The following is a 27,367-nucleotide window of genomic DNA, read 5'->3' as shown; positions in this document are numbered from 1 at the left end:
GCAGTCAGATGATAATTTTCACAAAATAAACACCAACAGAACTCCGACGCAAACCGGAGGTGGAATTCAGCTGTTTTTAGCTATTTCTTTCTTCTCACATAATAACATAATTTCAATGCAAATCAATAATTCATGCCCATGTATTTATTTACTTGGTTAGTCACCATGTAATAAGCGGGATAATGTACAGTCAGCCTGTTGTTATTGCAAAATAAACCCCTTCAGGGTGATACAAGATCCTAATAACCCAGAAGGGGTTTATTTTGCGAAAACAACTGGCTGACTGTGCATTATCCCTTACATATTGCTGTTGCCACTATTTTATTTTTTTTTTTCCTGTAGCTGATTTGGTAGAACATGGTGTCTGCAGTGCACATGTAAAATGTATACCATCAGTTTTAAACATCTGACAAATTAATAAATAGAGATAACTTGAGGCAGTGTTACAGTTATTTATATTTTAGAAGTTCACATGGTGCCAAAGAACAACTCTTGAAGTCTGCACTGTGTTCTAATCTGGCCAGATGTCAAGATTTAGAGTGAATAGGAACTTAAATTTTGATCTGTTTCTCACCCAAAATGATCATATCGCTTCAGAAGACATGGGTAAACCACTGGACACCTCATACATTCCTTAAAATAAATTAAGCCATAAACACACACACATTAAAAAAGACAAACAGAAAAACACAAAACTGACTAGAGCCACAATAATGCAATGCAAAGAACGCAATGGATGCTTATGTCATAATTTAAATGTTTGCAATATTAATACATTTGTGTGCAGGATTGTGGTACAAAGAGAGAAGTTAAGTGAGAGGTCCCACAAATGTGTAGTTCATGTGCAGGGTGCGTTACTCAAGAACAAAAGATGCCACTGTTCTCTTTCTCTCTCTCTCTCTCTCTCTCTCTCTCTCTCTCTCTCTCTCTCTCTTGCTCTCTCTCACACACACACACGAACACACACACACGCACACACACACACACTGCTGAGGTTCAAGAAGGGAAAATGATAGGCCGCCGGAAGCCCCAAGCCCAGTATCTCCACAGGAGAGGAAATGCTTGATGGGTGTTGAAGAACTTGTAATGTAACATCAATAACTTTTTTTTTATTCTCCATAGAACCACATAGCCAACTCAAGAACCTTGTTTCTTGATAAAAAAAGATGGTTCTTTGCTGAACGGGTGCTGTAAAGAACCATCAAAAAACCTGTACTTTAATATAATACAAGTAAGGGTCAATTGGCTTACTTAAATGGAAGTTTCAAAAGTATAGCCACAAGTCATAAACAATATGCGTGCATGATTCATATGCGAAACATATCCCATTTCACAACTTCATTGCCACGACAACGCAATGCATAAACCCTAAAACCGCTAAACCAATGTAAAAAGGACAATTAAACTTGAACTTTACATTTGAAATTATATACAGGTTTTAACAGAAGAAACAATGTGCTTTCATAACATTATGAGCTGGGTGCTTCATCAAATATTTCTTTAAAAAAAAAACCTCTACAATAAAAAAAATAAAATAAAAAAAAGATAGCATTAAGCATAATACAGTATTTTTGCTTAACACAATTTATCTATGACATAACTCCATTTTTCACATGGGAAACATTGAAAGCCCTGAAACATTGTTTTTAGCACATAGTGAAAAAGTCCATTCAAGGTGATTGGCAATTATTCATTGTTCAAAAATCATTGGTTTATTAATTTATATAATCACAAATGCAGCAAGTTACACAAACTAAAGCAGGAAACACGTATAAATGAATGCTTTATGGGGAATTTTGAATCTCGGAGGAAAAGCTCATTGTGTCTGTGAGACACACACACATGCATATTCTTCCTTTCCTTGTCCTAAATTAGGTTTGTTTTGGTTTTTGAATGCACACACAAAGACACACACAAAGCAAATGGAGTGAGGTCACTTCTGAATAATGAAAATATGGAAAGAAAATAAGATTTTCCGGTAACACTTTATTTTAGGGATCAGAAATTAGACAGTAATTAATGACTAATAACTGGACTTGTAAGGGACAAGTTACAGACTTGTTTAGAATTATAAGGTATTTATTAGGCCTTTGTTAGCTGAATTCTTACCCTTACCTAATAGCCTCTTTACATTTGTTTTTTCCTAATAATTAACTTATTAGGTAAAATCAAAAGATACTAATAGCTAGTAAGTTGCAAAATACATCCTTTATAGGTTCTTATTACACCATGTGAATGTGCAGCTTACAAATATAAATAAATATAGATGGCAGAGACTTTTGTTGCTTTGTTTAAATAGCAACAAAAGCATCTTCTTTGCACTTAGTGCAAATAGTGTTAGATGCTATTTGAACCCCTAATTAAAAACTACCATACAATATAGGGGCATCACTGCAGTGTGTTTACTGTGTCTGAGTCCCACAGACACCCTACACCAACCCCTTCCTCTGCCTAACCTTCCCTGCTTTGTTGAAAATGTATGTGCATTCTACATGTGTTTTATACTTACAGTATAAGCCGCACATTCACACAGAGCACTGAAAACCTATAAAGGATGTAATCTGCAACATAATGGCAATTTATATGTTTTGCTTTTAGCTAATAAATTCATTGTAATGACAAAAGCAAATGTAAAGGAGCTATAAAGCAAGAATAAGAAATCAGACAATAAAGGCTTAATAAATACTTTATAATGCCAAACTAGTCCATAACTAGTCACTTACAAGTGTAATTATTAGTCATGAATTACTGTCTAATTTATGATCCCTAGTAGACCCATAAATGCATGAAAATTGAACACAAGAAATGTAAGCGCAGCGTAGTTCTAGCGGGAAGACTAGCAGCTGTACATCATCGCACCATTAGCTAGGTAACTCCTAGCCAATCACATGTAAGCCATTGCTTTATAAGTTTGCTCACATTCTATCACATTGCTGTTTCAGTGTGCTAACATAGCAACCTCCACCACCCCACCACCACCAGTCGAGTCCCGTCTTGCACGGGGGTAGGCTCCTCGTCCCTGCCTCCTATCTCCGGCAGGATATGACGGTTCGGAGTACAACTTCTTCGGACCGCCAGACGGGGCTTACGCCAAAGAGAGACATTACATTTCTGTTTTATATTCATCAAATAAATGTCATCTTAAATTTCACTCAAGTCTGCGAGCCTTCCTGATAGAAAAATAACTACATACGTTACAGATGAAGATGAGAGAGAAAAAGAAAGTGAGCTATAAAGAGATGGAGTAAACTTGTAAACAGAAAATGTTAGAATGACAAAATAACAGCAAATATGGGAAATAACAAAAAATAACAGTCCAAGGAAAACAGGATCTGTAAATTCATGAACTACTGAAGTGTTATACAGACACACTACACTGAAATACAGTATATACTGTAAATATAGTTGTGTTTGTGTAGTATAACTGCATGTCAGCATATGATCAAGGTTGTCAAATAATGGTGTACATTAAGACTAAAGTTTAAAGTTTTATTTTGATGATATTTCTCTGATATAAACAGTCATAATATACTAGACTTAGCACACTTCATTTCACTTTGTATTAAAGGAATATTGCGGGTTAAATATGAGTTAAGCTCAATCGACAGCGTTTGTGGGATAATATTGATTACCACAAAAAATAATTTTGACTCGTCCCTCCTTTTCTTTAAAAAAAAAGCACAAATCTGGGTTCCAGTGAGGCACTTACAATGGAAGTGAATGGGGTCCAATCTGTAAACATTAAAATTCTCATGGTTTCAACATGATTTTAGTGTGATAAAATTGCTTACTAACCATTTCTGTGTAAAGTTATAGCCAATTTTACAACTTTGTTGCCATGATGACATTTACATTTAGCAGATGCTTTTATCCAAAGCAACTTACAGTGCCCTGATTACAGGGACAATGCCCCTGGAGCAACCTAGAGTTAAGCGCCTTGTTCAAGGACACAATGGTGGTGGCTATGGGGATTGAACCAACAACCTTCTGCTTACCAGTTCAGTGCTTTTGTCCACTACACCAGTTGACGATGTAATATCAAGAAACTCTAAAACCCTAAAATGGCTGTAAAAATTATGATATAAACAACATTACAGCTCAAATAATACATGGGTTTTAACAGAAGAATTAATGTAAGTGATTTTATAAAATTAAAAGCTTTGCATTTAAATCCTCCAAAAACTGGCCCCATTCACTTCCAATATATAAGTGCCTCACTGTAAACTCGATTTGTGCTTTTTTAAAGAAAAGGATGAACGAATCTAAATTATTTTTTGTAGTAATCAACATTATACTACAAATGCTGTCGATTGAGCTTAACTTGTATTAAACCCAAAATATTCCTTTAATAACTGCATCTAAAAGTATATTATACTTTTAAAGGTTAATTACACGTGCAATTGCCATTTTTGACACATTTAAAGGAATAGTGTGACCAAAAATGAAATGTCGATCATAATTTACTCACCTTCTATGTTTATTATGCCATTCCAAACACAAAAGGAAACGTTTTCCATAATGTCCAGCTGCTTCCATTCCTTCAGCTCCTCTGATCCTTTTCTGACGTCCTATACAGGCAAAGAGAAATCAACCTAAAAATGACTTACTTACGGTTGTCTCTGTATATTAAGCTGGAATAGGAGAAAGTATTTTTAACATCCAAAAAAATTACACACTTCATAACACCCCACCAGATGGTTATGTTCTGCTGCAAATCAAGCAGTGTCATTTTATCACATAAATGTAGTCATTTTTCTGTCTTTTTTATGTGTCTTGGTATCTTACGGAGAGAGACTTATAAAACTCTCACATTCGCTCACGGTAGAGGTCTCTCTAAGGGTTAGACAGAGTGAAATCAAGGGTGCAGATCCCCACCACTAATCTGCAATCCAGTTTGTCTTGTGAAGAGGGAATAATGTTTCATTCAGGGTTGGAGTGAAAGCAGAGTCATTTTTTACCTTTATTTCTAGTCCGACTTCTCTCTTTGCCTCTTTATTTAACGTAAAATTCGTTTAAATCGACCCTGTAAGTGACAGGCAGCATCAGTAAAGCAAATTCAGCACCTACTTTATTGACGTAAATGCAGCACTCTGACAAATTCCCTCTTTTTCTCTGTTTTCTCACAGAGTTGAGATATTCACCTCTCTGAATCTTTGTAAAAGGTTGGTGGGGGTCTGCGGGCGTAAGGAGGGTGGTTTTAGAGGGGGGAGGAAGCAAACTTAGGTCAACATTGTGGTATTTTCCCAAAGATGCATATCTGCCCTGAACAAACATGCTGTGTATTTATAGGAATTCAGCATCCAACTCAAGCAGCATGGGGCCAATTGGCTTTCACTATTTGCCATGCTGCAAAGCTCCACGGGGGTTTTTAATTGAGTGTTTAACATTATACAGTTAGACTTACAATGAGAGGTGCCTGGTGGAAAGACATTATAGCATAAGATTATGAAAATGAGAACATCTCACAGGTAACTAAAAGGCAACCGCTTTATAATGTCATTATGGGCATTAATAAACAAAATGTGTATTTTTTTTTCTTTTTTTTTTTTTTCTCAAAGTTTAAATATTTTATCCTATAACAACTTAATATTGGTAGACTACTATAACTAAGCCATTTGTTGGTTGATTCTCCAAAAAGTGTTGCACATGTGGCTCTTTGGCACTATTAAAACATTTACTTTGTTTGAACATCCCAACCAGCCCGACATAGCAAATTTGGCTCAAAACCAGTGGTGTGAGCAGGATCTGTTTGCCAACATTTAAATAAAACAACACACAAAGCTTCAAACATGGTGTGTTAGTTTTTACAGTCCAGACAGCATAAAATTGATTTTGTAGCTTCATAAAAAAAAAAAATAAAAATAATAAAAAAATCGCATTTAAATTTGTTTTAAAAATCATGGTAAGGGACTTGCTAAATTGCAAAATGAGCAAACAGTTCCCTATTTATTTAAAATATTGCACTTTGTTGTCTTTATTCCAACTTGTCACCTTTAACCTCATCTGACCCCGCGTCCACATGCATGGACATTGTGTTTTGACTTCACTATAGGCTATGCATAATTTAATTTAATTTAAACTGACTGATCTCAGTTCAGGAGACTCAGTGCTGTCTGAAATGGGTCAAACTTTCGATGCACGGAGTCATGTGACAAAAAACAACATGGCGCTGATCGCAGAGATGTTTACATTTGCTTGAATCGCCAACAAAACTACATCTGGTAAGAAACATAATTAAAGGAATAGTTCACCCAAAAATGAAAATTTGCTGATAATTTACTCACCCTCAGGCCCTCCAAGATGTATCTGAGTTTCTTTCTTCATCAAAACAGAATTTAAGACTTTTAGGATTTCATTTCAGGCCTCCTCCTCTAAACAATGCAAATGAATGTACTCCATTTTTTGACGGTCCAAAATGGTCTCACACGACTCCAGTCGACAAATAAAGTTCTTCTGAACTTAAACGATTGATTATTTTGAGAAACAAAACAATACTTATATACTTTGTAACTACAAATGTTCACTTCCGTACATCTCTGTGACGCACGCTCTTGAGAGGGATTTCGTAAGCTCGTTGGTAAGGTCACGCGTCACGTGGAGGAGGAGGCATTAAACATTAAACATTAAAGTAAATTGCTACCACTTACTAAAGTAATTTGATGTTATCTAAGGACAGTTAATGCATTAGTATGGAAAACTAGGAATTGGCATTTAAATATCAATACAAACATCTGATGTGCAAAATGTTTTATATGACTATAAATGTATTATTTACTTATCACCGTAAAAGTAACCATAACCATCACCATTAACATCATATTTATTGTTATTTAGTTACTCAATAAAACATATACATATATATATACAATATGCAGGAAAACAGACAACTGCACTTTACATATTACTTTAAAAATTGAAAAGAAACAAAGACAAACAAAAAAAAAAGACAAAAAAGAAAACAAAATGACCTCTGTAAATCTCCAAGTTGCCATAACGACCTTCCATCTAAAAATGTATTCAGGTTTTCAAGGTCAACTGATTTTTCTAAAGAGTACAAGATTGCCTAATACACAGCAAAAAAAAAAAAAAAAAAGAAAATCTATTTTACATGTGCAATACCAATATTCTGTTTTCTATTTGTTATCCATTTAACATCGAAAGGTTTCCTCTCTTAGCTATGTGGCATACCAGTGTTGAAGCATCCGGGTGTTCTAGAAACAATCCTATGGGCATATTGATCCAAAGCGAGACATGGAAGATGCAGTAAACCTGATATACAAGTAATGAATGAATCGGACAGAGAGAATCGGTAAAGGGGTATGGATAGACTGGGGGAGGTGTTGGACCATTTTAAGAAGGCTTAAAAAGACATGGCCATCATTGAATGTCTCTGAAACATCATCTAAAAGATTCACCCCCCTTTTCTTGGTCCCAAAGAAGCCAGTAGGCAACATGCTCACAAGGCCAAATTTCAAAGTGTCTCTCCAGTGTCTCTCAATGACAATAGAACTAGCTGGCCCAAGGGTGGGTTGGTCTACCATGTAGGCTAGGGTCAGGAAAAGACTCTAGATTTTATACAGCAATGGGAGCATTTAATAAGGAGAAGGAACAATTATATCTAACATAGAAGGAATGAGATCCCCAGAGAAGAGAATAAGACAGTAAGGCTAGGAGTGAAGCATAAAATACTTGATAATGAATGAACAGAATAGCCATAACAGAGTGCATAGAGACATAAAGGAATATTGAGGTATGGATTGAAAAATAGCATCAGTACTGGTACACCGTCAACTAGTCTTATATCTCCCAACCTTCATATACCATCCTACAATATGTTCAGTGTGATAGTCCTCGAGTTTTTTGTGTTTTCTACAAAAAGGGAACAATTTTCCTGACAAAGAAACACTGATTTATTCTGCCTCCATTTAAAAAAAAAAGTCTTGTTTTATTATCTTCTTTCTGGTAGTTTTCTCAAGTTCTCCTTCTTCAAGTCAGCGCAGCTACAAATGTTCCGAAACGGTTCGAGATGTCCGAATGAAGGGAACGCCAGGATGGGACAGGCCCACCGCGTCCCTTAGATTCCCCAAGTTCATCTGTGTAGTGGACGGAGAGGCACTGGAGATGAGAATCCGCACCTCCGGTGGTGCCTGAGGAACCTGCTTCACCCGAGGTTTTGCTTTGAGAGAGATCCGCATCTGGAAAAAAACGAGATCAAGAAAATGTAAGTATGTTGAAACTTATGGCATCATACAGCAGTCTAAAACTTTAGAAGTGGTATTCTTTTACACAGTGTTGTGTGTAATCTGATTACAAAGTAACCGACAACAAAAAAGGAGGAAATTTAGACATTATTTTGAATTTCTTGAGCGGAAAAACTAAAATGTTTTGTGAAGTGTTTTAGAAAGTAATTTGAAGTATAATTACTTTTTCCAATGAAGAAATCAGTAAAGTAATCTGATTACAATTTTAGAGAAGTAATTGGTCATTTATAGTGGATTACTTTTGGAGTAACATACTGAAAACTGCTTTTACAATGTCTTGTGTGGTGACTGACTGATATATTGGCCGTTATAACAAAAATTTACTGAAAAATCAAGTATTTTACTTAAGTATTTATTATAAATATTTACTGTAAAGAAGTACAGATAATACGGATAATATTTCTTGTCAGTTGACAAGGCAAGACTAGCCAATAGGCCAAAAATCAGCTGATCAGCCAATAATTGATATATCGTCTGATAATTAATAAATAATAATAAACTTGGCTGATATGTGATAGTTTCAGCTTGCATCAATTCCAAAATCTACAGACAACATTGTCAACGTATAAGAAACATTTTCTGTTCTTTTAGTGAATTTTTTAGTAAATATTGTATAAATAAGTGTTTGATTCCTGTGCATGTCTCATTTGGCATCATTACATTTTATTATGTATATCCTGTGTCTCTAGATATCAGCATCGGCACTGGCCATCAAAAAAGAAAAACATATTGGTGGACCACTAATCTCGAGTACAGAAGCCCTGGCCTTTTGGGCATATGTGTGAATGGTTTAACATTGCACATTTTAAAACTCTATTCTCAATTCTATAAAACTTTATTGCATAAGCCTTGCAACAACAATTAGACCTATTCCAACTCTGAACCCTTGGTCAGATCTGGCCTGATACATTTTGGATCAATCTAACCACACGCATTAGCATCGGCTTTAGGAGCAATTCACCCCTGTTCACTCAGTCAAGGAGTCACAAAGCTCTGGGGAAACTGACCTTTGGCCATGTTTGACCTAATTTACCTGCATAATAACCCTGCAAAAGCATTGACCCACGCGTCTGCTGCCCCCCCAATCCCCCCCCCCCCCACCACCCACCCTCCTCTTTTTATTTGTTGCATGAAACTTAATCAATAGACAGGTTTATAAGGGGTCATTTTCATCAATATTTGAATAATACAGAAATATGCCATTTACAAAATACTGTATTCAGTTCTTTTTCTATTCTTTCAAGGGGAGAAACTGAATAAATGTAGCGCTCAATAACTAAAAGGTGATGTAAGCGATGGAAAGGTATGCAAAAAAATTTCCTACTCCCTTAAAGATATGAATGAAATAAGTGTCCTGAGATATCCCTCCGGTCTCTGTAACAGCTGTAAACCTTGTAAACAGCAAAAAAAAAAAAAAAAAACATGGACAATGACCCATTCTGCCTGTCAATCATTTTGCGCGTTATCATAGTATTGTTTGTTGCAGCGAATTATTGAGGCATTATGCATTATTATGCCATGTTGTTCATAACAGTTGTCAGCCGAGGGCACTATTTTGCTGCTGTTGTTTTTAACAACCGTTTCTGCTCTAAATAAAGCTCATTTTGGTATCTTTGGAGTGAAGGGTTTTGGAAAGAGGGGGCATGGCTAATCCAACAACTCAGACTGGTGGAAGTAGAACAGCTGAAATTGCTTACAGCACCTTTAATGCACAACAGATCCACCCTTGCCTTATAAGGTCTTTAAAGGTGCAATTCACATCCTCCAAAAACTAACTGAAATTAACAATTATAATAATGACCGATATGGACATTTTTAAAAACCTTTTACTGAGTGAGCTAAATTATCTTCCTTATGTGTTTTTTTTAAAAAAAAAATTTATTTTATTTTTTTCATAATTTTATTCAGAATCAATCAAATCATACATAGGGCTCTTTTTTCATAAGTGTACAAAGTGCAGCACTTAGCGCAAAGACCGTGCGCTACGACTTATCCAATTTTTTTGAGAGCGCTAATTCTAAGCGCAATTTCCATGCCAGTGCAAAGCGCAAGTGGCCGTGTGTGGAAGTGTTCTATTAGAACAACCTCAGAATTAAATTACTCTTGACCCAGCCCATTAGCGCCTTGCTTGCGTGATTTCGCCAAACCCACCTGCGCTTAAACTTGCATGAAAATACAAAAAATGTATGGCCATGCCCACTGACTTTGCACATATGGCTTATGGCATAGTGCTCCGCTCAGCGCTAGCGCTCTTAAAATAGGGCCTATAATTTAAAACAGTTATGCACATTATATTGCTCTTTTATTTAACATTATAATGATCACATATCTCACACATATACAGCCTAGGTGTTATGTAAAATCACCCTGCCTGTACTTCTAGTTTGATTGTAGCTGATTCTGTCTGATTTCTGAATGTTTATCTTGGGTTTTTAGTGACCTGGGACCTCATTCCACCCCTTTACCTCAATTTGTTTGAGTAATTTTTTTTTTAGTATTCCTCAACCTGGCTCTTACGCATTTATAGCAAAAAAATGCTATAAATACAAAAAAAAATTCCTGATTGCTTGGTTACCAAAATTGTATAGGTTTTTTTTTATTTTTTATTTCAAGACAAACGAGTACTATATTTATACAAATGACTACATCACGTTGATTTACTACGCAACTATAGTGAATTATCAGTATCCAATATGTGTGTGCACATACATACTGTATTATACATGCTTTTTGTTACTCAAAGTGGCGCTGTTGTTTCAGTGACGTTGAAGTAAACTATAGCAATATGAACAGTATGAAATCCATTTGTGATCTACAAAATGCCCACCAGAAAAACAATTTGTAGATCCATTTGTGCCATTACATACCTCGGGTCCATCTCTCTAAATGGTATGTTATAATGTTTGCCGAAACACCTATGCATTTAATGGGTTAATTGACAAAGGGAACGACTGCTGACATATCAAATATATTTGACGAAAAATTTCAAAGCTTTTGGCTAAACATTTACTGTATGAATGATTAAAAACAAAAAAGTATTAGTTATCCCTGCTGAACACCTTTACAAACACACACACACACACACACACACACACAGGCTAGCACGAGCACACAGGGCCGTTTTGAGAGACAGGGTGCCTGGCTTCGCCTTCGAGCCTGTCTGGGCCAGAACTGCAGAAAAATGGCAAGATGTGGGGAAAGGTCAATAACCCGACCCCATCCCCCAAACCCTCAGGACAGAGGGACAAAAAGAAAGGAAGAAGGGTTCCAGAGAGGGGAAGACGTGAAAGAAAAGGCTAAATGTGGGACTGCATATCCTGACATCTTGAGAATGAAATCATTGTAATGTTATATTGCATTGTCATGTCTGGGTATGTTGTCTTATATGATTACACAGTAACAATTTACAAAATGTTGACTACAGTTAATGCACTAGGCATTGTGAAACAGTGAGCACTATTTTATTTCACAGCATAAATTAATCTGGGTTAATGTTAATTTATAAATATACTAGGCCTATTGTTCATTGTTAGTTCATAATCCATTAACTAATGTTAACATATACAACACACTATATAAAAATGAACAATGACCAAAACTTATATACTCTGTTAAAGTATTTTTTATTGTTAGTTCAGGTTAACTATTGCATAAACGAATGTATACTTATACAACCTTGCTGTAAAGTGTTACAGATTACACTATTATATATATGGAGGGCTATTTGAATGGGTGTAGAAACTCACATTATCCAAATAGCCCCCCACCTTCATGTGCCTTAGGCAATAACACACACACTCTCACGAACACACTGTCTTTTTCCCTTGTCTTGCATCCTGCAGAGTCTTGCCAATAGTACGTGGTAGCAGGGCACAGCAGGCTGCACTACAGCCTGGATAAGCAGCCAAGCGTTCCCCTGACACACACACACACACACACAGGTTTGTTTCACTATATAAGTGAGGACATCTCATAGACTTCCACTGATTTAATAGCAGGCTAATGATATTTTCTATACCCTAACTTAACCCTACCCCTAAACCTAACCCTCACAGAAACCTGTGCACACCAGTAGATTTAAAGATGAACAAGATTTGGATGATTTATGAGCCTTTTTTTACTAGTGAGGACCACCTAAAATATACTCTCTAGTGGGTTTTCAACAAGTTTCTCTTTATTAGTGAGGACATTTTTAAAAAACTGGCACTCGCAAATACAGTGAAACCTGTACACTCACACACACACATGTTGGTGCGGCTATCCTTATGAGGACTCTCCATAGACATAATGATTTTTATACTGTACGAACTATAGATTCTATCCCCTAACCCTAAACCTAACCCTCACAAAAAACTATCTGCAGCTTTACATTTTCAAAAAAAAAAAAAAACATTGTTTAGTATAGTAGTATTTTTTTTAAGCGATCTGAATTATGGGGACACTAGAAATGTTCTCATAAACCACATTTATAGCATTATTGGCCTATTTTGTGCCTACCTTACAGACTAGTGCCCTACAGAGCTCTTTATATGGGAACAGTGCTAAACTCTGTAGCTTCTTCGACAAATAACAAATAGTATGGTAGTTGTCAATCTTATTAGTGTTATCATGAATATTAATTAATATATATATATATATATATATATATATATATATATATATATATATATATATATATACATATATATATACAAACGAGAAGGCTTCTAACTATTGAGCCTTTTTTTTTTTTTTTTTTTATGGCGGATTTCCTGAGGATACTCGCTTCCCTCAGACTTGTCCCATTCTTTTCAAATTATGCAATTACAAACAGGTCCAATAACATCTAATTTTAGGGTTTTGATAGATAGATGGATGGATGGACAGATGGACGGACGGATGGACGGACGGACGGATAGACAGACAGACAGACAGACAGACAGACAGATAGATAGATAGATAGATAGATAGATAGATAGATAGATAGACAAAAAGAACAAAAGAGCACTGATCAAAAGAACAAAACAACTAAGACGTGAATACATTTCGAGGTGTCTATGTGAGAAAGTGTTACCATGTCAACATGTTTGTCAAAGCGACCTGATGTGAAGCAGCAAAAGGCTCTTTCCCACACCGCATAATTCCTTGCATCTGTTCCCAGTTTCTTTTTCCCTTTGTCACTCTGCTGTGAACTCTCACCTTTAAGAAAAAAAAAAAAAAATGCTTGCAGCTTATAGGAAAAGGCGATCCTCAAGAGCTGATCTGGAAATACCTTTTCTTTTTACAGTTGCACTGACTCAAAAATGACAAGCTCTAATCTTGATCTACAAGGTGGCTCTTTAAATGCTATTTGCGAGAGAATTGGCAAAAGACAGTTTTCTAGCCTTGAATGGATTGTGTCAGTGAAAAGAACATCAAAACGTATTTCTATCGTTATGAACAAGAGATGATCTCAGCTTAAAATCTCCTCCCTGCAAAAATCTGGAAGAAGGTTTTAGTTCTGGCAGGCAGGTATAGTGGTCTCTTCGCTTTCCTTTCCTACTCTCTCTCTCTCTCTCTCTCTCTCTCTCTCTCTCTGTGTGTATGTCTCTCTTCCACTCTTGGATAACACCACAATCCCTTTCCTCCACTGGGCCACCACACATACTTGGGAAACTAATACACACATCAGCAACACGGCAAAATGATTTACTGCTACAACACATAAATCCCCAGCAACTCTAACTCCTCAACCAAGGAAATGACAGCATCTGTCCATATTTAGATAAAAATTAATGCTTTAAAATAACTGTGTACATTTTAATAAGTACTGTATGTTTTATGTATTGTGGTAAATACGAATAATAATAATAATAATAAATGTTATTATTATTATTTACAAAAAATAAATAATACTTATAAAAATTCACACAATTAAAATATTTTTTATGTGAATAATAATAATTATAATTAAATTATTATTACTATTATTACTATTATTATTATTTTTGTATTTGCTATTTATTAATAATAATAATTGTTGTTCTTATTACTATTTAATTATTATTATTATTATTATTATTATTGTTGCTATTATTATCAAAAAAAAAATATATTTTTTTAAATTTACACAATTATTTCAAAGCATTAATTTCTAAAGACAGTTTTTGTCAGATACATTCTTAATTGTTTTTATTCTTGATAGTCCTAGTATGCAGATTGACAAATAATAATAATACTGGTCACCATTCTATACACAAATATTTAGCATGATAATTATCAATCAAATATCAATCTGCTGTTAAAATACCTACAGTATAAACAACACAAAAGCTGCTGGTTTGCACATTTCAAGTAGTCCGAATGTATGATAGTACATCTAAAACATAGGAACTAAACAGAGCATTTCAATCTTACAAGTATTCTGCTAAAACTGTTTGTATTATGATATGGGCCATCTAAAAACAGTTTCTTTCTATTTTTCTCTCTCTTCTTGGAGTTAGCAGCTCTAATGTCACAACCCATTTGTTATTTCTCCCCCAAAATGAATTACGACTGCCAGACAACAACCTGAGTCCCAAATGACATAACTCCCTCTAGCTGTCCAGGATCACTTTCAGACATACACACAGTCAACAAGAGGGCTGAAGTTAATGCGCAAACAGAACTATTTTGAAAACACTAAATTTGACACAGAAAGAAAAAAAAAACTGATAATTTGTTGCATCAACTATTAAAAAACACATATTGATCGACCACTTATTTGAATATGTCTGTGGGGGTTAAGGCCCTAAAATAAATACGTTTAGTATTTGCAACCAATCATTGATGAATTGGTGAATATATACGTTGTAGAGGAAGTCAATAAGAAGCACGTCATTGACTGATTGGGAGCATGGGCCGCCCTGAGCCAAATGTGAATTTCTGACTTTCTCTTTTGACTCTTTAAGCAAGAACACTATAACAACTGTCTCGCCAACATAATGTTATGCACTTGTAAAGGCAGGTTTTAAATCTAAAAGTGTCAACTGTTAAGTCGGTGTGCTGGAGTAATGTAGTCACAGCTGAAGATATGCATTCGTCACATCAGAGATAGCATTCATCAAGAACATCCTAAAACATCTCTGACAACATTCTCCAGGGAGGAAAAAAAGAACGAAAGATAAATACAAAGTCCTACTATTACTTGACACTCAAAGAGCTTATTATAAAGACCTTAAAATTAGCCAATTATCTGACTCACTCAAATGTATAAGTCTTTAGGCCAACCTTAAAGTTTAATATTAATACTCAAATCCTTATATAACTCTCTAATGCATTTTCTGCATTATTAGTGTAAGTATATTACATCAAGCATGTCAATACTTTCAGGATTGAGGGTAACCAATTGTGACCGCAAGCATCATCTATTAAAAAACACATATCGATCGACCACTTATTTGAATATGTCTATGGGGGTTAAGGCCCTGAAATAAATACGTTTAGTATTTGCAACCAATCACTGATGAATTGGTGAATATATACGTTGTAGAGGAAGTCAATAAGAAGCACGTCATTGACAGATTGGGAGCATGGGCCGCCCTGAGCCAAATGTGAATCACAGCTCTGTTTTGATTGTTAGGAACGGAATAAAAGAAAAACGTAAGGCAGGGAACGTAATTAAAATTATTCATGTTTTGCAAGTAATGAATGCTTGTGATTGGCGGCTGGTGGCAGCATGTTCCTCCTACTTTTCCGACGCACTTCCTGCTGCCAGCTGCCATTTTTTCCCTGAAACCCCTCTCCCTTAATAAGAGGGAAATACTTTGTCTAAAGAAATAAGGACCAGTACTTCCTCTTTGGTGATCTGTCAATATGCTCCATAGGTATATTACGGTATATCCTAATGATGATTCTGAGCTCAAAATGGGCATAAACACATTTGTGCTCCTTGATTTACCAAGAGAAATGTAACATACAATGAGAAGGGCATTAACCATGACACTTGCTGTTTACCCTCACAACACTCATAGAAAACTTCGAACAGCTCCAAATGATAACAAATCTGTAATCAAATATTAACATGAAAAAAGCTTATCATTGATTTATTATACATGTGTCCAAAATTACAGAAGGAATGGAGAAAGAAACAACATAGATAAGCAAAAATAGATGCCACACATTCAAGTAGGAAACAAAATACGGAAGACACTATGTAGGATTAAACAAATAGACAATGAACGATGACAAAAGCTCATTTTTCTGTTGTACCAGTGGAGAAGAATATGGTGTGAAGATGGTGCAAAATACAAGGAAATACTGCAAAGGAACCTGCTTCTTTTGCTAACACCAAAGGGAGAGCGGTCATCTCTCAGATGGACAATGATCACAAGCACAAAGCCAAATTAAAACAGGCTCAAGAACAAATAAGAGTATACTGCAGCCCAGTCAAAGCCTATATATCAATCCAATAATTGAAAATTACTGCACACACGTATCTGTTTATATGGAACAACCTTGAGCAAATGATCAGGAAAATAGCCCAAAACCACATCCGAACAGTGGAGAAGAATAACTGAACACACCTGCATCACTTATACATGGCCTACATGATGTATTAATGCATGTTATCTAACAAATTATCATTACATTTCCCTACAACAAACAGCAAAGGATGAGTCATTAGTTGACTGTCATATAACATATTCATATTATTAAAATAAAGCACTGAAATTGAAATAACTTATCAAAATCATTGTTTCCCATCATCTTTCATGTCGACAAGCCCCTTTCAACTTCACAACTCGGCAACTCTGGTAACAACTAGAATTCCGGGTTTCCCACTCATTCATGTGCTTGGAATTTGTAATTAAGATATTTCTGACTCCACTTGAAGGGCATTACAACTTATAGTATGCGTGAAAATGTCTTAACTTAAAATGTATACCTTGTATTGATCTGCATGTGTTACTCTCTTTACTTTCAACTGATTACTTTGTGTATTTTGTTTGTGTATATTCTTTATTTATTTTCCTCATGTCTATTTCTTGTCTATAACATTGTGCTGCTGGGTGGATGCAGATATGTTTCTTAAAGGCTGAATATTGCACCGAGGTTTCACGAGAAACTCCATTTTGTATTTTTTTTCTGCTCTGCAAAGGAAAAACTACCCTAAAACTGACTCATGCTCAAGAATGCAGAAGTGCGTATGCTTCGGATCTAGTGTAGTAAAGCCTCTTCTTACTTGCTATGTCATTTATCATGTTCACAAAGAAGAGCTAAAGAGGTTTTATGAACAGTCCAGTGGGGGTCATTACTATCATTTGCAGCATGCGCTTCAGCGGCCCAATGGGAAATCCTCAGTAGCTACAGCTGTAGTGACTAATCACAACCGGAACTCTTTCAAATGCAGATACACAACAGTAATGTATAATATATTTACACTTACTGCACACAAGAAAACTAATTTCTCATGAAACATTGTTGTATTGTTAAGAAGATTTGGCAATATAAGTGTAGTATTCACATTTTTAACTGTGATTATTACATTATTTTGAATCTAAAAAATATATATATTTAAAAATATATTTACAAAAATATATGTATACAGTATATATATATATATATATATATATATATATATATATATATATATATATATATATATATATATGCATGTAGCATATACAGTATATATATATATATATATATATATATATATATATATATATATATATATATATAAACTAACAAAACAAACTCCTAAAGATCATTATTTGGGTTGTCAATCTGAATTTAAGAAAACTACAGCATATATATAAAAAAAATAAAAATAAACAGAGATAAGTAAGACATCTGCATAAAATAGTAAATTGTACAAAACAATACGCAAAATATTCCAGTGTGAACTGCCAGTTAAATTTTTAGGAAGTGGAAGCTACATCAAGCCACCCAGCCACTACCAAAAAGATTTAAGAGAGAAGCCACAGAGAGGCCAGTGATCACTTCGAATAAGCCACAGAATTTAGCACCTTTCCCATATAAAGAGCTCTGTAAAGCACTAGTCTATAAGGCAGGGAGGCACAAAACAGGCCAATAATGACCACCTAAAAGTACTTTGTAGAAAAGCATATTTGTGACACAATTAGAAAGTAAAATGCTTTGTGGTCAGTTTGAGACTACACTAGTGCTTTAGGACAAAACACAGCCCACCATACCTACAAAGAAATGTGATGGTGCTGTAGCATAATACATGGGGCTGCAAGGGACTGGGCATTTTGTTCAAACAGAAGGAAAACGGTGCAAAGTACAAGGAAATACTGCAAAGGAACCTGCTTCTTCTGCTAAAGCCAAAGGGAGAGCGGTCATCTCTCAGATGGACAATGATCACAAGCACAAAGCCAAATTAAAACTGGCTCAAGAACAAATATGAGTATATTGCAGCCCAGTCAAAGCCCATATATCAATCCAATAATTGAAAATTACTGCAAACACGTATCTGTTTATCTGGAACAACCTTGAGCAAATCTATCAGGAAAATAGTCCAAAACCTCATCCGAACAGTGTGCATACTTGAAAGGCATGGGGAAAATTTAAGATGTGTGTTTAAGATTTCTAGAAGGATTTTAAAAAAAAGAAAAATCTGATTATTTTCTAACATAAAACTGTTGCATTAAAGTCATTAATTCTGAGTTTCAGCTATTTGAAATAAAAATCGTATTAGCCTATTACAAACGCTTATCCAAATCTCTCATTTTTTTTTACATTTTACATGCTGATTTTTTTTTACACCTTGGATTTATGCAAATAAACATATTGAATTAACCTGTCATGATACTTATTTTTACATTTAAATATGTAAAATGTGTAAAATCACACATTCATGGGCAAAAAAAAAAAAAAAAAAGCATTTAGTTTATATTGCAAAGAAATTGCAGCTGATTTTGTGTATATTCAATTATATTAGGTCATACATTATTTGTGGTGATTATACGAGAACAACAAAGCCTCAATAAAAAGACAGACCATCCAAAATATTCCCTATTCCTCAGCGATACATAGTTAACTAATGCTTCATATTTACTCTTATACCCTGTACAAATGCTTCAAATGGTAACATTTAAGTTAACTCATTTTATTCATGTCAAAAATATTATAAATAAACCTGACTACATTAGGATATACCAACAAATGTAATTTTAAGGGTCAGATCAGAGAAAAATAGCTGCTTCTTTTCTCTTTAAACAGCATAGTGCAATTCATTTCAATGCACCTTAAAAATGATTTTGAGGCTCATAAATGAATTACTGCATCATATAAATCCATATTAACAATGTCCTATATTAAGCACCGTGGTAACCTAATTAAAATTACAAGACACATTCCTATACTTTTAAAAGTTACGTGTTATACAGGCCAGTAAAAATGATGGTGTGAATCTCTTTTAGAATGTAACAGTCCCCTTGCATGCTGCAGTGCAATGCATCTGATGCAATTTCACAAGCCGCAAACACCTTGTAACCCTTCTCTCATCTCTGCTGTCTACGCCACTCAAATGAAAATCTGTCAAGGCTTGTGATTTGTGCTAACTAGCTATCGATTGCACCAGCACGATGTGCGTTTACAGCTCCGGGGGCTGAATGCGAGGAGGAAATGGAAAAAAACATGGGGAGTGAGGGAGACTGGAAAAGAAAGAGAGAAACGCGCAGTTGGTGGGGGAAAAAAAGGGAGGGAAATGTTAAGGGGAAAAAAAAAATGCATTTGATTTATATTGAACGCGTAGACAGATGCGCCACAAATCCATTTGGCTCTGTGGTGGTGGATACGTTCACTAGTCTATTACGCAAAATAAGCGACGAGAGATGGGGATGGTGTGCTTGACAACACTGAATGTTAAACAATAGGCCTTGACTTGAGGTTGCCTTCTCTGAAAGCCCCCCTTGCACCCTCCCACCCGCAGTTAGCCTGAACAAAGGGGCACATAATGCACACCGGGGCGAACTATTAACATGTGTGAAAGCGCACTCCGGCCGTGGCGATTCAATTATGTGTGTCCGTCCCGCTGCCTTTTCAGTAAAGACAATTACTGTTTCATACACTGATTAAACTGAAGGACAAGTGCCAAGTGTAGGACACACACACCAAATATATGAGCTCATGATTGAATCACGCTGCTTAATGTAAACGAGCAAGAAATTATTATTTTTATAAGAGGGACATAACAGGTAGGCTATATCATGAAACTTAAATTATTAAATTAAAATAGAATTTGCCATTAACCAGCAAACACACAATTAGAAAAGGACATTTCTAATTCCTACATTCTATTCCTACACTTCGTAGGATACATTATGTCAATGGGATTTTTTTTTGCAACAATTTGTGTAACTTTTCATAAAAATAATGCAACTCTGAAAATGAATAATTTACTTGACACATTAGAAAAGCCATGAAAAATTAAAAAACAATTTCAACAGTCAAATGGCATGTCAAGGTGTGGTCTGAGGAAATACCATAATTCAGCGAAAGCAAAAAGTTTGTGCATGTCCTCATTTAATTAATTTAATAAATAATAATAATAATAATAGTAATAGTAATAATAATAATATCAGAAAAAGGAACATTCCGTGGCTAAAACGTATCATAACAATTGGTCTTCTCAGTGTTAGGCTATTGTGAGGGAAAATCGAGATAAAGAGCAACAGGAAAATATTTCTTAGACACTCACGACTCTTTTGAAACCTGTCTGTGTGGTTTTATGTGAACTCATAACATTGAAGAAATACCTAAATAAATGTTCGTGCTTTAGCTGAAGGGTGCCTATTAAATGTCTTAGCTTTTAAACCAAAACGACACTTTTAAATGCCTTTAAATAATAACAGTAATAACCACATTTTTGTCTTTTATTTTTTGTACTGACTTTTTACGACGTTTTAATTGCCTAATATTAACCTCATCATAGCCGTTGTTGAAGATTTTTTCCACATTTCTGGTGTTCTTTAAGTGTTCGTTTTCTGTAAGCCCATACTAACATATAAAATATATTAATTAAAAACAGCGTTTAGTATGCTCGAATTTCCCCTTTAATAACAACATAAAAATGACAAATCCTCAAATAAAAAAATCAAAGTCATTGCTTTTGCGTAAAATATGAATCATATGAAGGATAGCATTTTTGTGTGTGTGTGTGTGTGTGTGTGTGTATTTGTTTGAGAAAGTAAAAGAGAGAGAGACAGAGAGAGGGAGAGATGCACAAAAATACACAGATATCTGGAAAACATTTACCACAAAATTAAACATAATCACAGCACATTTTACCTTTTAACAAACAACGAAAGACTGCCTATCTTATTAAGAGAACACAAGGAATGTGTGTCTGCCACAGAATGAGAGACAGTGAGTGAACTGACCCGAGTCTGTGTCTCCATCATATTTTACTATGGCTCTTCCTTATAGTTTTCTAGTAATATTTCATTTTTCCTCTGTGTAACATTTTTTTTAAACATTTGTATTATTTAACATTATCCTTTTGTACCATATTTGTCAACTTGACTTGGAAGTATTTCTCTGCATTTATGTCCAAGAAATCTTGTTGTTTCTAAGAGTGGCTGCATAAGTTTAAATGTAACAACTATCACCACTTCACACACTGCATGTTTAAGATGTTTAACTCAGTAGTATAAATATTCACCTTCTTTGATGGTTCCCTGGGCCTTATTTTTTTCCCACACACCCACAGACTTCTCCTCCTCTGAATCCTCAAGCAGAGACTTGTCACTGGGCACATACCAGGTGGCATGCTGCTCAGCCATGAGTGTGTCCAGATCAATGGTGTCCACATTACCCTTTCCAGCATCTGGGCTACAGCTAGCAAGCTCTCCATCTCCGTTTTGCCCACTGCAGTCACTACCTTTTTTGTTATTTTTTACAGCTAAAGGCTGGTCTTCTGAAATGCTGAATTGCTGACGCTGAAGCTGGATCTGAGCCTGCAGTATTTCTAGTGGATGAATTTCATCCTGGCCAGAGGTGCTGGAGGGTGTGCGGACTTGCTCCATACCCGGTGTGCCCGGTTGGCCTATTCCACCAAAGCCATCCGATGTTGAGGTAGTGTGGTTGGAGAGGCCCATGCCGTGCCCTTTCTGCCCAACTATTAGTCCACTGTCCCTCTGCAACTTGGGCGAGCCTAACAGAGGGCTGTGGCCAGCCTTCACAGAGGCTGCAGCGTCTGAGCTTGATGATACCTCATCCTCATTGCTGTAATGTGTGCCAATGTCCTCAGTAAAGTCCATGTGAGGTGAACAGCCATTAGACTTTGATACACTCTGGATGCCACTGTCAAGAGATGACATAAGGTCAGCCTGATCTCCCATCATCAGGTCACCCCCTTTCCCCCATGAGGGAGAGGTGTGGGGCTTGTCTTGTGATGTGCCTGTACTTCTCTCCCCCACGCCAGCTCCTGGGGCCACCTGCTGGCCAGGACTTACAACAGGGTTACTGTTGTCGGAGGGGAAAAAAATGCCAGGGCTCACATGGCCATTTTCTCTTTTTCTCCTCCCTCTCCCTCTCCCACACCCTGTTGCTGCTTTCCCCTCACTGCAAGGGATAGCGTCCATACTGTAATTTGGGGAGAGGGTGCTGGCTTCCCCCTGCACCGTCTGATTTTGAACTGCTGGTTTAATGTTGCTATTTACAGCACTAGGCATCTGCCCACTTTGGGGGGCAGAAATGCTTGGGAAATATTCGGTACCAGCATTACCGGTGCCATTAACCATGCTGTTATTCATGTCCTGCTCTGTCTGACTCAGCTTTCGTTTCCCCTCTCCCTGAGACTTCTTGTTGAATGTCACATTGAGGTTAGGGGCCCCCAGGCTGGCAATCATGTTCTGACAGGCAGTAGAGAGGGCTGCCAGGCAGCTCTGTCCAAAAACATTGTCCTTGCCACTCGTTTTGCTAAAATTCCCTAAGGAAAGTCCCCCCAGTTTGCTGACTGAGGAACGCTGGCTAGTGGGAAAGTCTGACTGGGATGTAAATCTCCCTGGTGAGGTGCTCACCCCTTGAGAGTTACTGTGGGGAGCTCCCTGTCGATTAGAGCCTCCATAGGGAAAAGAGGGCGGACCAGCCATGGGTGGCCCAGAAAATTCATTGGGGTGCCTTTCTGATGGTGTATTGGGCAAGCCCACACCTGTGCTGGGTGACTGCATCTGTGAAAGGTTCCCCATGCCACTGTTGAACTGCGAGTGTATGTTAGGTGAATGTAAGGGTTGCACGTGCCCCTCCCCCGGTATCCTCATAGGCTCCTGCAAGCCCATTCCATTCACACCAGGTCTGAACATCATGCCAGGGCCATTTTGCTGCATATCATGAGTTCCAACTTCTCCACCTGGACCCATGCGATGGCCTAGCATTTCCCTGGGTGGATGTGGCCCTGGAAACCACCCACTCTCCAAAGTCATGTGTGGGTTCCGTCCATCAAAGTTCATCATCCTCCCACCATTCTCTCTTTCAAAACTGGATTGGGGCATGCCTCCCACAGGACCTCCATGTCCAAGGGTCCCTTGAGGAACATCTGTGTGGTGACCCAGCTGCTGCAGATTAGGTTGTCTCATTCTTTGCTGCTGACTCCGAGAGGCCATTTGCTTGATTATCAATGCTGCGTTCTGTTGCTGCTGCATTGACTGCTGCTCAGGCCCTGCATGTTGCAGCGATGGGCCTGGTGGAAAGCCATCCGTCACAGGGGGGGTGAACTCTCCAGGCAGGCCAGGGTAGGCTGATGGAGAGAGGTGATTCTCCAAACCCGATGGGTTATGAATGCCACTGTTCCAATTGCCACAACTCTCGCCGCCATGGGCGGTATTTGGGAAATCATATCTGGGCCTCTTAGCCATATTTAAATAAGGAGAATCAAAGTGTTGCAGCCTTTGATTGGAAGGCTGCTGAGGAGGGGGAGGCTGCTGCTGCATATTGAACATGGGGTCGCCATAACTATGCATCCCTCTGTTCTCTGGTCTGTGAATAGGGTATTCAAACTGATTATGCTGGCCAGGCATCATGACACCGCCCTCTTGCATACTGGCATTGCCAGACCCTGTCTCTGATTGTGGGAGCCGTGGGAGAGATGGAGGGCAAGTGTTCTGTCGGCCAATCAAGCCTGGCTGCTGCATGAGAGGATGTCTGGCACCGGGCTCTATCCCCACTGGTATTTTGCGTCCACCCCCAAAACGTTCAAAGAACACACTGTGCTGTGCTGAGGGCTGCTGCTGCTGAGGGGGGGCATGGGGGTGTCCTTTAGCAATGCTCTGCATTCCAGGAGCACGAGACAAGCCAGGGTTTCCAGGAAAAATGGGCCCTGGCACCTGCCGCCCAGGCCCAAAATGGGAAAGCTGAGAGTCTGATTCAGAGGGGGAGAACACAGACACTTCAAAATGTCCAGATGAAGGCTCATTAGAATAGTTGTAGTCAAGTCCTTCAACACCACCTGGTGGGGGCATTCGCCTGGGCTCCAGATTGTGACTTTCTGACGAGGAGGATGCTGAAGCAAGGCCATGGAAAGAAGCAGCACGATTAGGTGATTGGTCCAAGGGGAGACATGGAGCAGGGACAGGGTGATTTCCACTGGAGGGTCCATGGTGCTGAAAATCAGGCATGGAGCCTGGCCTTTGCTGCTGCTGGGACTGCTGCTGAGAGAAGCTGTCTGCTGGCTGTCCCTCAGCAAGAGGGTCAAAACCCTCTGTGAATCCCATTCCACTGTTGTAACCCATCATCCTACCACCGTGTAAGCAGGAGGGCCCAGGTTCAGGTCCCCCAAAATTTCCCCCGAAGTGTTGATGGTGTTGGTGTGAATGTGCTTGATGGCCATGGGGGTGATTATGAGGTTGTTGAGCGTTAAAAAATCCATGCATCGAGGCCTGCTGTTGCTGCTGGAGATTTCCTCCATGCAATTCTGAGTGTCTTTGCTGAAATCCACCATACTGTTCTCCTCCATTCATGTTCATGTTTATCTCAATCACAGGAGGCTCGTTAAGTGGGCCCATACCAGGCTCAACTGTCCCTTGAGGGCCTCCAGCATGAAAACCAGGGCTCTTGTAATGGGAGCTCATGCTCAGTCTTGGCTGGTTAAAGTTTTTCTCGGTGTGGCCAGAATTTCTGTTATTAATCTGTGGACCAAACTGTTCCACCCCAAACATACTTCCCACGATCAATCCCGCATGACAGCCAGCTCGCCTGGCTCTGCGCTGCAGTGTCTGCAGTCTCGTTCAGTTTTTTTTTTTTTTTTTTTTTTTTTTTTTTCTTTAGCAAACTCAAGTAATGTAAAATGTAAAAAACATGAAAAAAATAATATAATGTGATATAGCCATCAATAAAAAATTATGCTTGTTGTTGAGAACCACAGTTATTTATAATTCATTAATGAAAACTGATATTATAAGCCCATTGTAAATGAACATAAAAATGTAAGATAAAATACTCTACAAAAGCGGTCTATAGTATTAACGGTCTAGTAAATAATTTGCTCCATATGTATTGCCTTGAAGTAGTATAAAATAAGAATAATTGTACAATAATAATATTAATAATAATACTAATAGAGGAGCCAAAACTGAATTTAACAGAAAATGCTAGTTCTGTCCTTATGATTTAGTCACAAAAACTTATTTGTATGCAGAAATTTGTCCGCAAAGGTGCTAAAACACCGCAAAGTACGGCTTCGATTAAAAGAACCCCCTTAACGCAAAAGTACCCTTATCAAATTTGACAACACATATAAAAATATATCGAACGTTCTGTCAAACCATTGTCCGCAGATTATAATTCCAATGCGCTGTTAAATGTCCAAAGTGAGGTAAATATTAATTTCTGTTTAAAAATCCTTTTTGAACGCATATTGCAACACGATCCAGAGTAACATATGTGTCCACATGAAATCCAGAACAATATTATTTGGTATCCTCTTTCCTTTAAAAATGCGTTCGATTCTTTAAAATTGCATGAGTTGTAATGAAATAGTTCCCTTGGGTTGAGCTGAACAAGTGAGGAAGTCGAAGTCAAAGGCAGAAGAAAGTGCCGTGTATTAAAAGGTAAACCCTGACCGCCCGTCTTTGTGCGACCGTCTTTTTGAGCTCCAAGCGATACAGGCACTATCCAAAGCCCGCCACGACAGAGCTGCTTGGCAACACAGTCCCATCGGTCCTTCTCATTTTCCGCGCAATCGAGCAATTTCAATTACAGCCAGCACTCCGGATGGCACATTTAGAGTCCTCTTCTAATCGCATCAGTTTTGAGCTTTGCTCCACTCCAGCTGGAAACGATTCACTGATAGATCACATACTGATGTCTGAAGCGCTCAGCACTGCGCGCAACGAGCGCGACAACCAGCAACAAGTTTTGCATTTCTGCAAGGTACTGATCTGCAAAGATCAGCCAATCGCATGCGTGCCGAGGGAGGGACGACCTCTTAAGGTAGTCCAGGATTTGTCTGTTCGTGTTACAAGAGGATAATGCCATCTGCTTGATCGAGGGAAAAAAAAAAAAAAAATTAATCATTTGGTTTCTTGGATCCAGATCAGATCAAGACCATATCTGGTGTGATTTCTATGGATTGAACATTCTGATTTACTGTTGCTACTGTCAATTGACAGCTCTTCGTGGTAATGGATGTTTCATTATGCTTTTTCCACTTATTATAGACTTTTTGACAATATCCAGGAGGTAAAACCAGAAGGCTGGCTTGCATTATGAAAGTTCAATTGGCATAAAGCCTCAGTCCATCCCATGAAAATGCTTAACAAAAGCGCAAATGCGCGGCATAATTACCACCTGGAGTTTGTTTTGTTAATGCACTTGAAACAGAGAATTAACATTTTCATTCAGATTAATTATCAATTACCATACTTCTGTTTACGTTAAAAATGAATCCAATTTAGTTTATTGGCGGTGACTTGTGGTTGCGCACACAACGAAGGGTTTTTTATTCAATGTATGTCAATGAAAGTGGTTATTTAGTTCTTTATTTATTTATTCTTCATAGTCTTTCGTCAATGAATAGTAAATGCAAGCTTTGCCGAGCAGGTAAATTGTCATAGGCTTTCTATGTATCCAAGCCTGGAAATGAAAATACCACATTCAGTAAAGTAATTTTAGTAATCCTGAGTGATAAATCAGCATATATTCAC

General features: G+C 37.4%; 1 protein-coding gene across 1 annotated transcript; it reads right to left on the bottom strand.

Annotated features, from left to right (window-relative positions):
* Nucleotides 1-6,808: 6,808 nt before the first annotated feature.
* LOC127431092 (transcriptional activator MN1-like) lies at nucleotides 6,809-26,556 on the bottom strand. Its single transcript, XM_051681353.1, has 2 exons — nucleotides 21,889-26,556; nucleotides 6,809-8,195 (listed from the first exon to the last, which is right to left on the bottom strand). The coding sequence occupies exons 1-2, from the start codon at nucleotides 25,379-25,381 to the stop codon at nucleotides 7,987-7,989; spliced, it is 3,702 nt and encodes a 1,233-aa protein (XP_051537313.1). The 5' UTR covers nucleotides 25,382-26,556; the 3' UTR covers nucleotides 6,809-7,986.
* Nucleotides 26,557-27,367: the final 811 nt, after the last annotated feature.

The sequence above is a fragment of the Myxocyprinus asiaticus genome, chromosome 3, assembly GCF_019703515.2.
Source record: "Myxocyprinus asiaticus isolate MX2 ecotype Aquarium Trade chromosome 3, UBuf_Myxa_2, whole genome shotgun sequence".
In the NCBI taxonomy this organism is placed as follows: Eukaryota; Metazoa; Chordata; class Actinopteri; order Cypriniformes; family Catostomidae; genus Myxocyprinus; species Myxocyprinus asiaticus.
This window is presented reverse-complemented; position numbering and strand designations above follow the sequence as displayed.

What these genes read in the sequence shown, in the direction of transcription:
- LOC127431092 (XM_051681353.1), bottom strand. Translation starts at nt 25,381, where the DNA reads ATGTTTGGGGTGGAACAGTTTGGTCCACAGATTAATAACAGAAATTCT. An exon ending in CCAGGGAACCATCAAAGAAG is followed by an intron (nt 8,196 to 21,888) that starts GTGAATATTTAT and finishes GTTTTTTTCCAG; the next exon opens with ATGCGGATCTCTCTCAAAGC.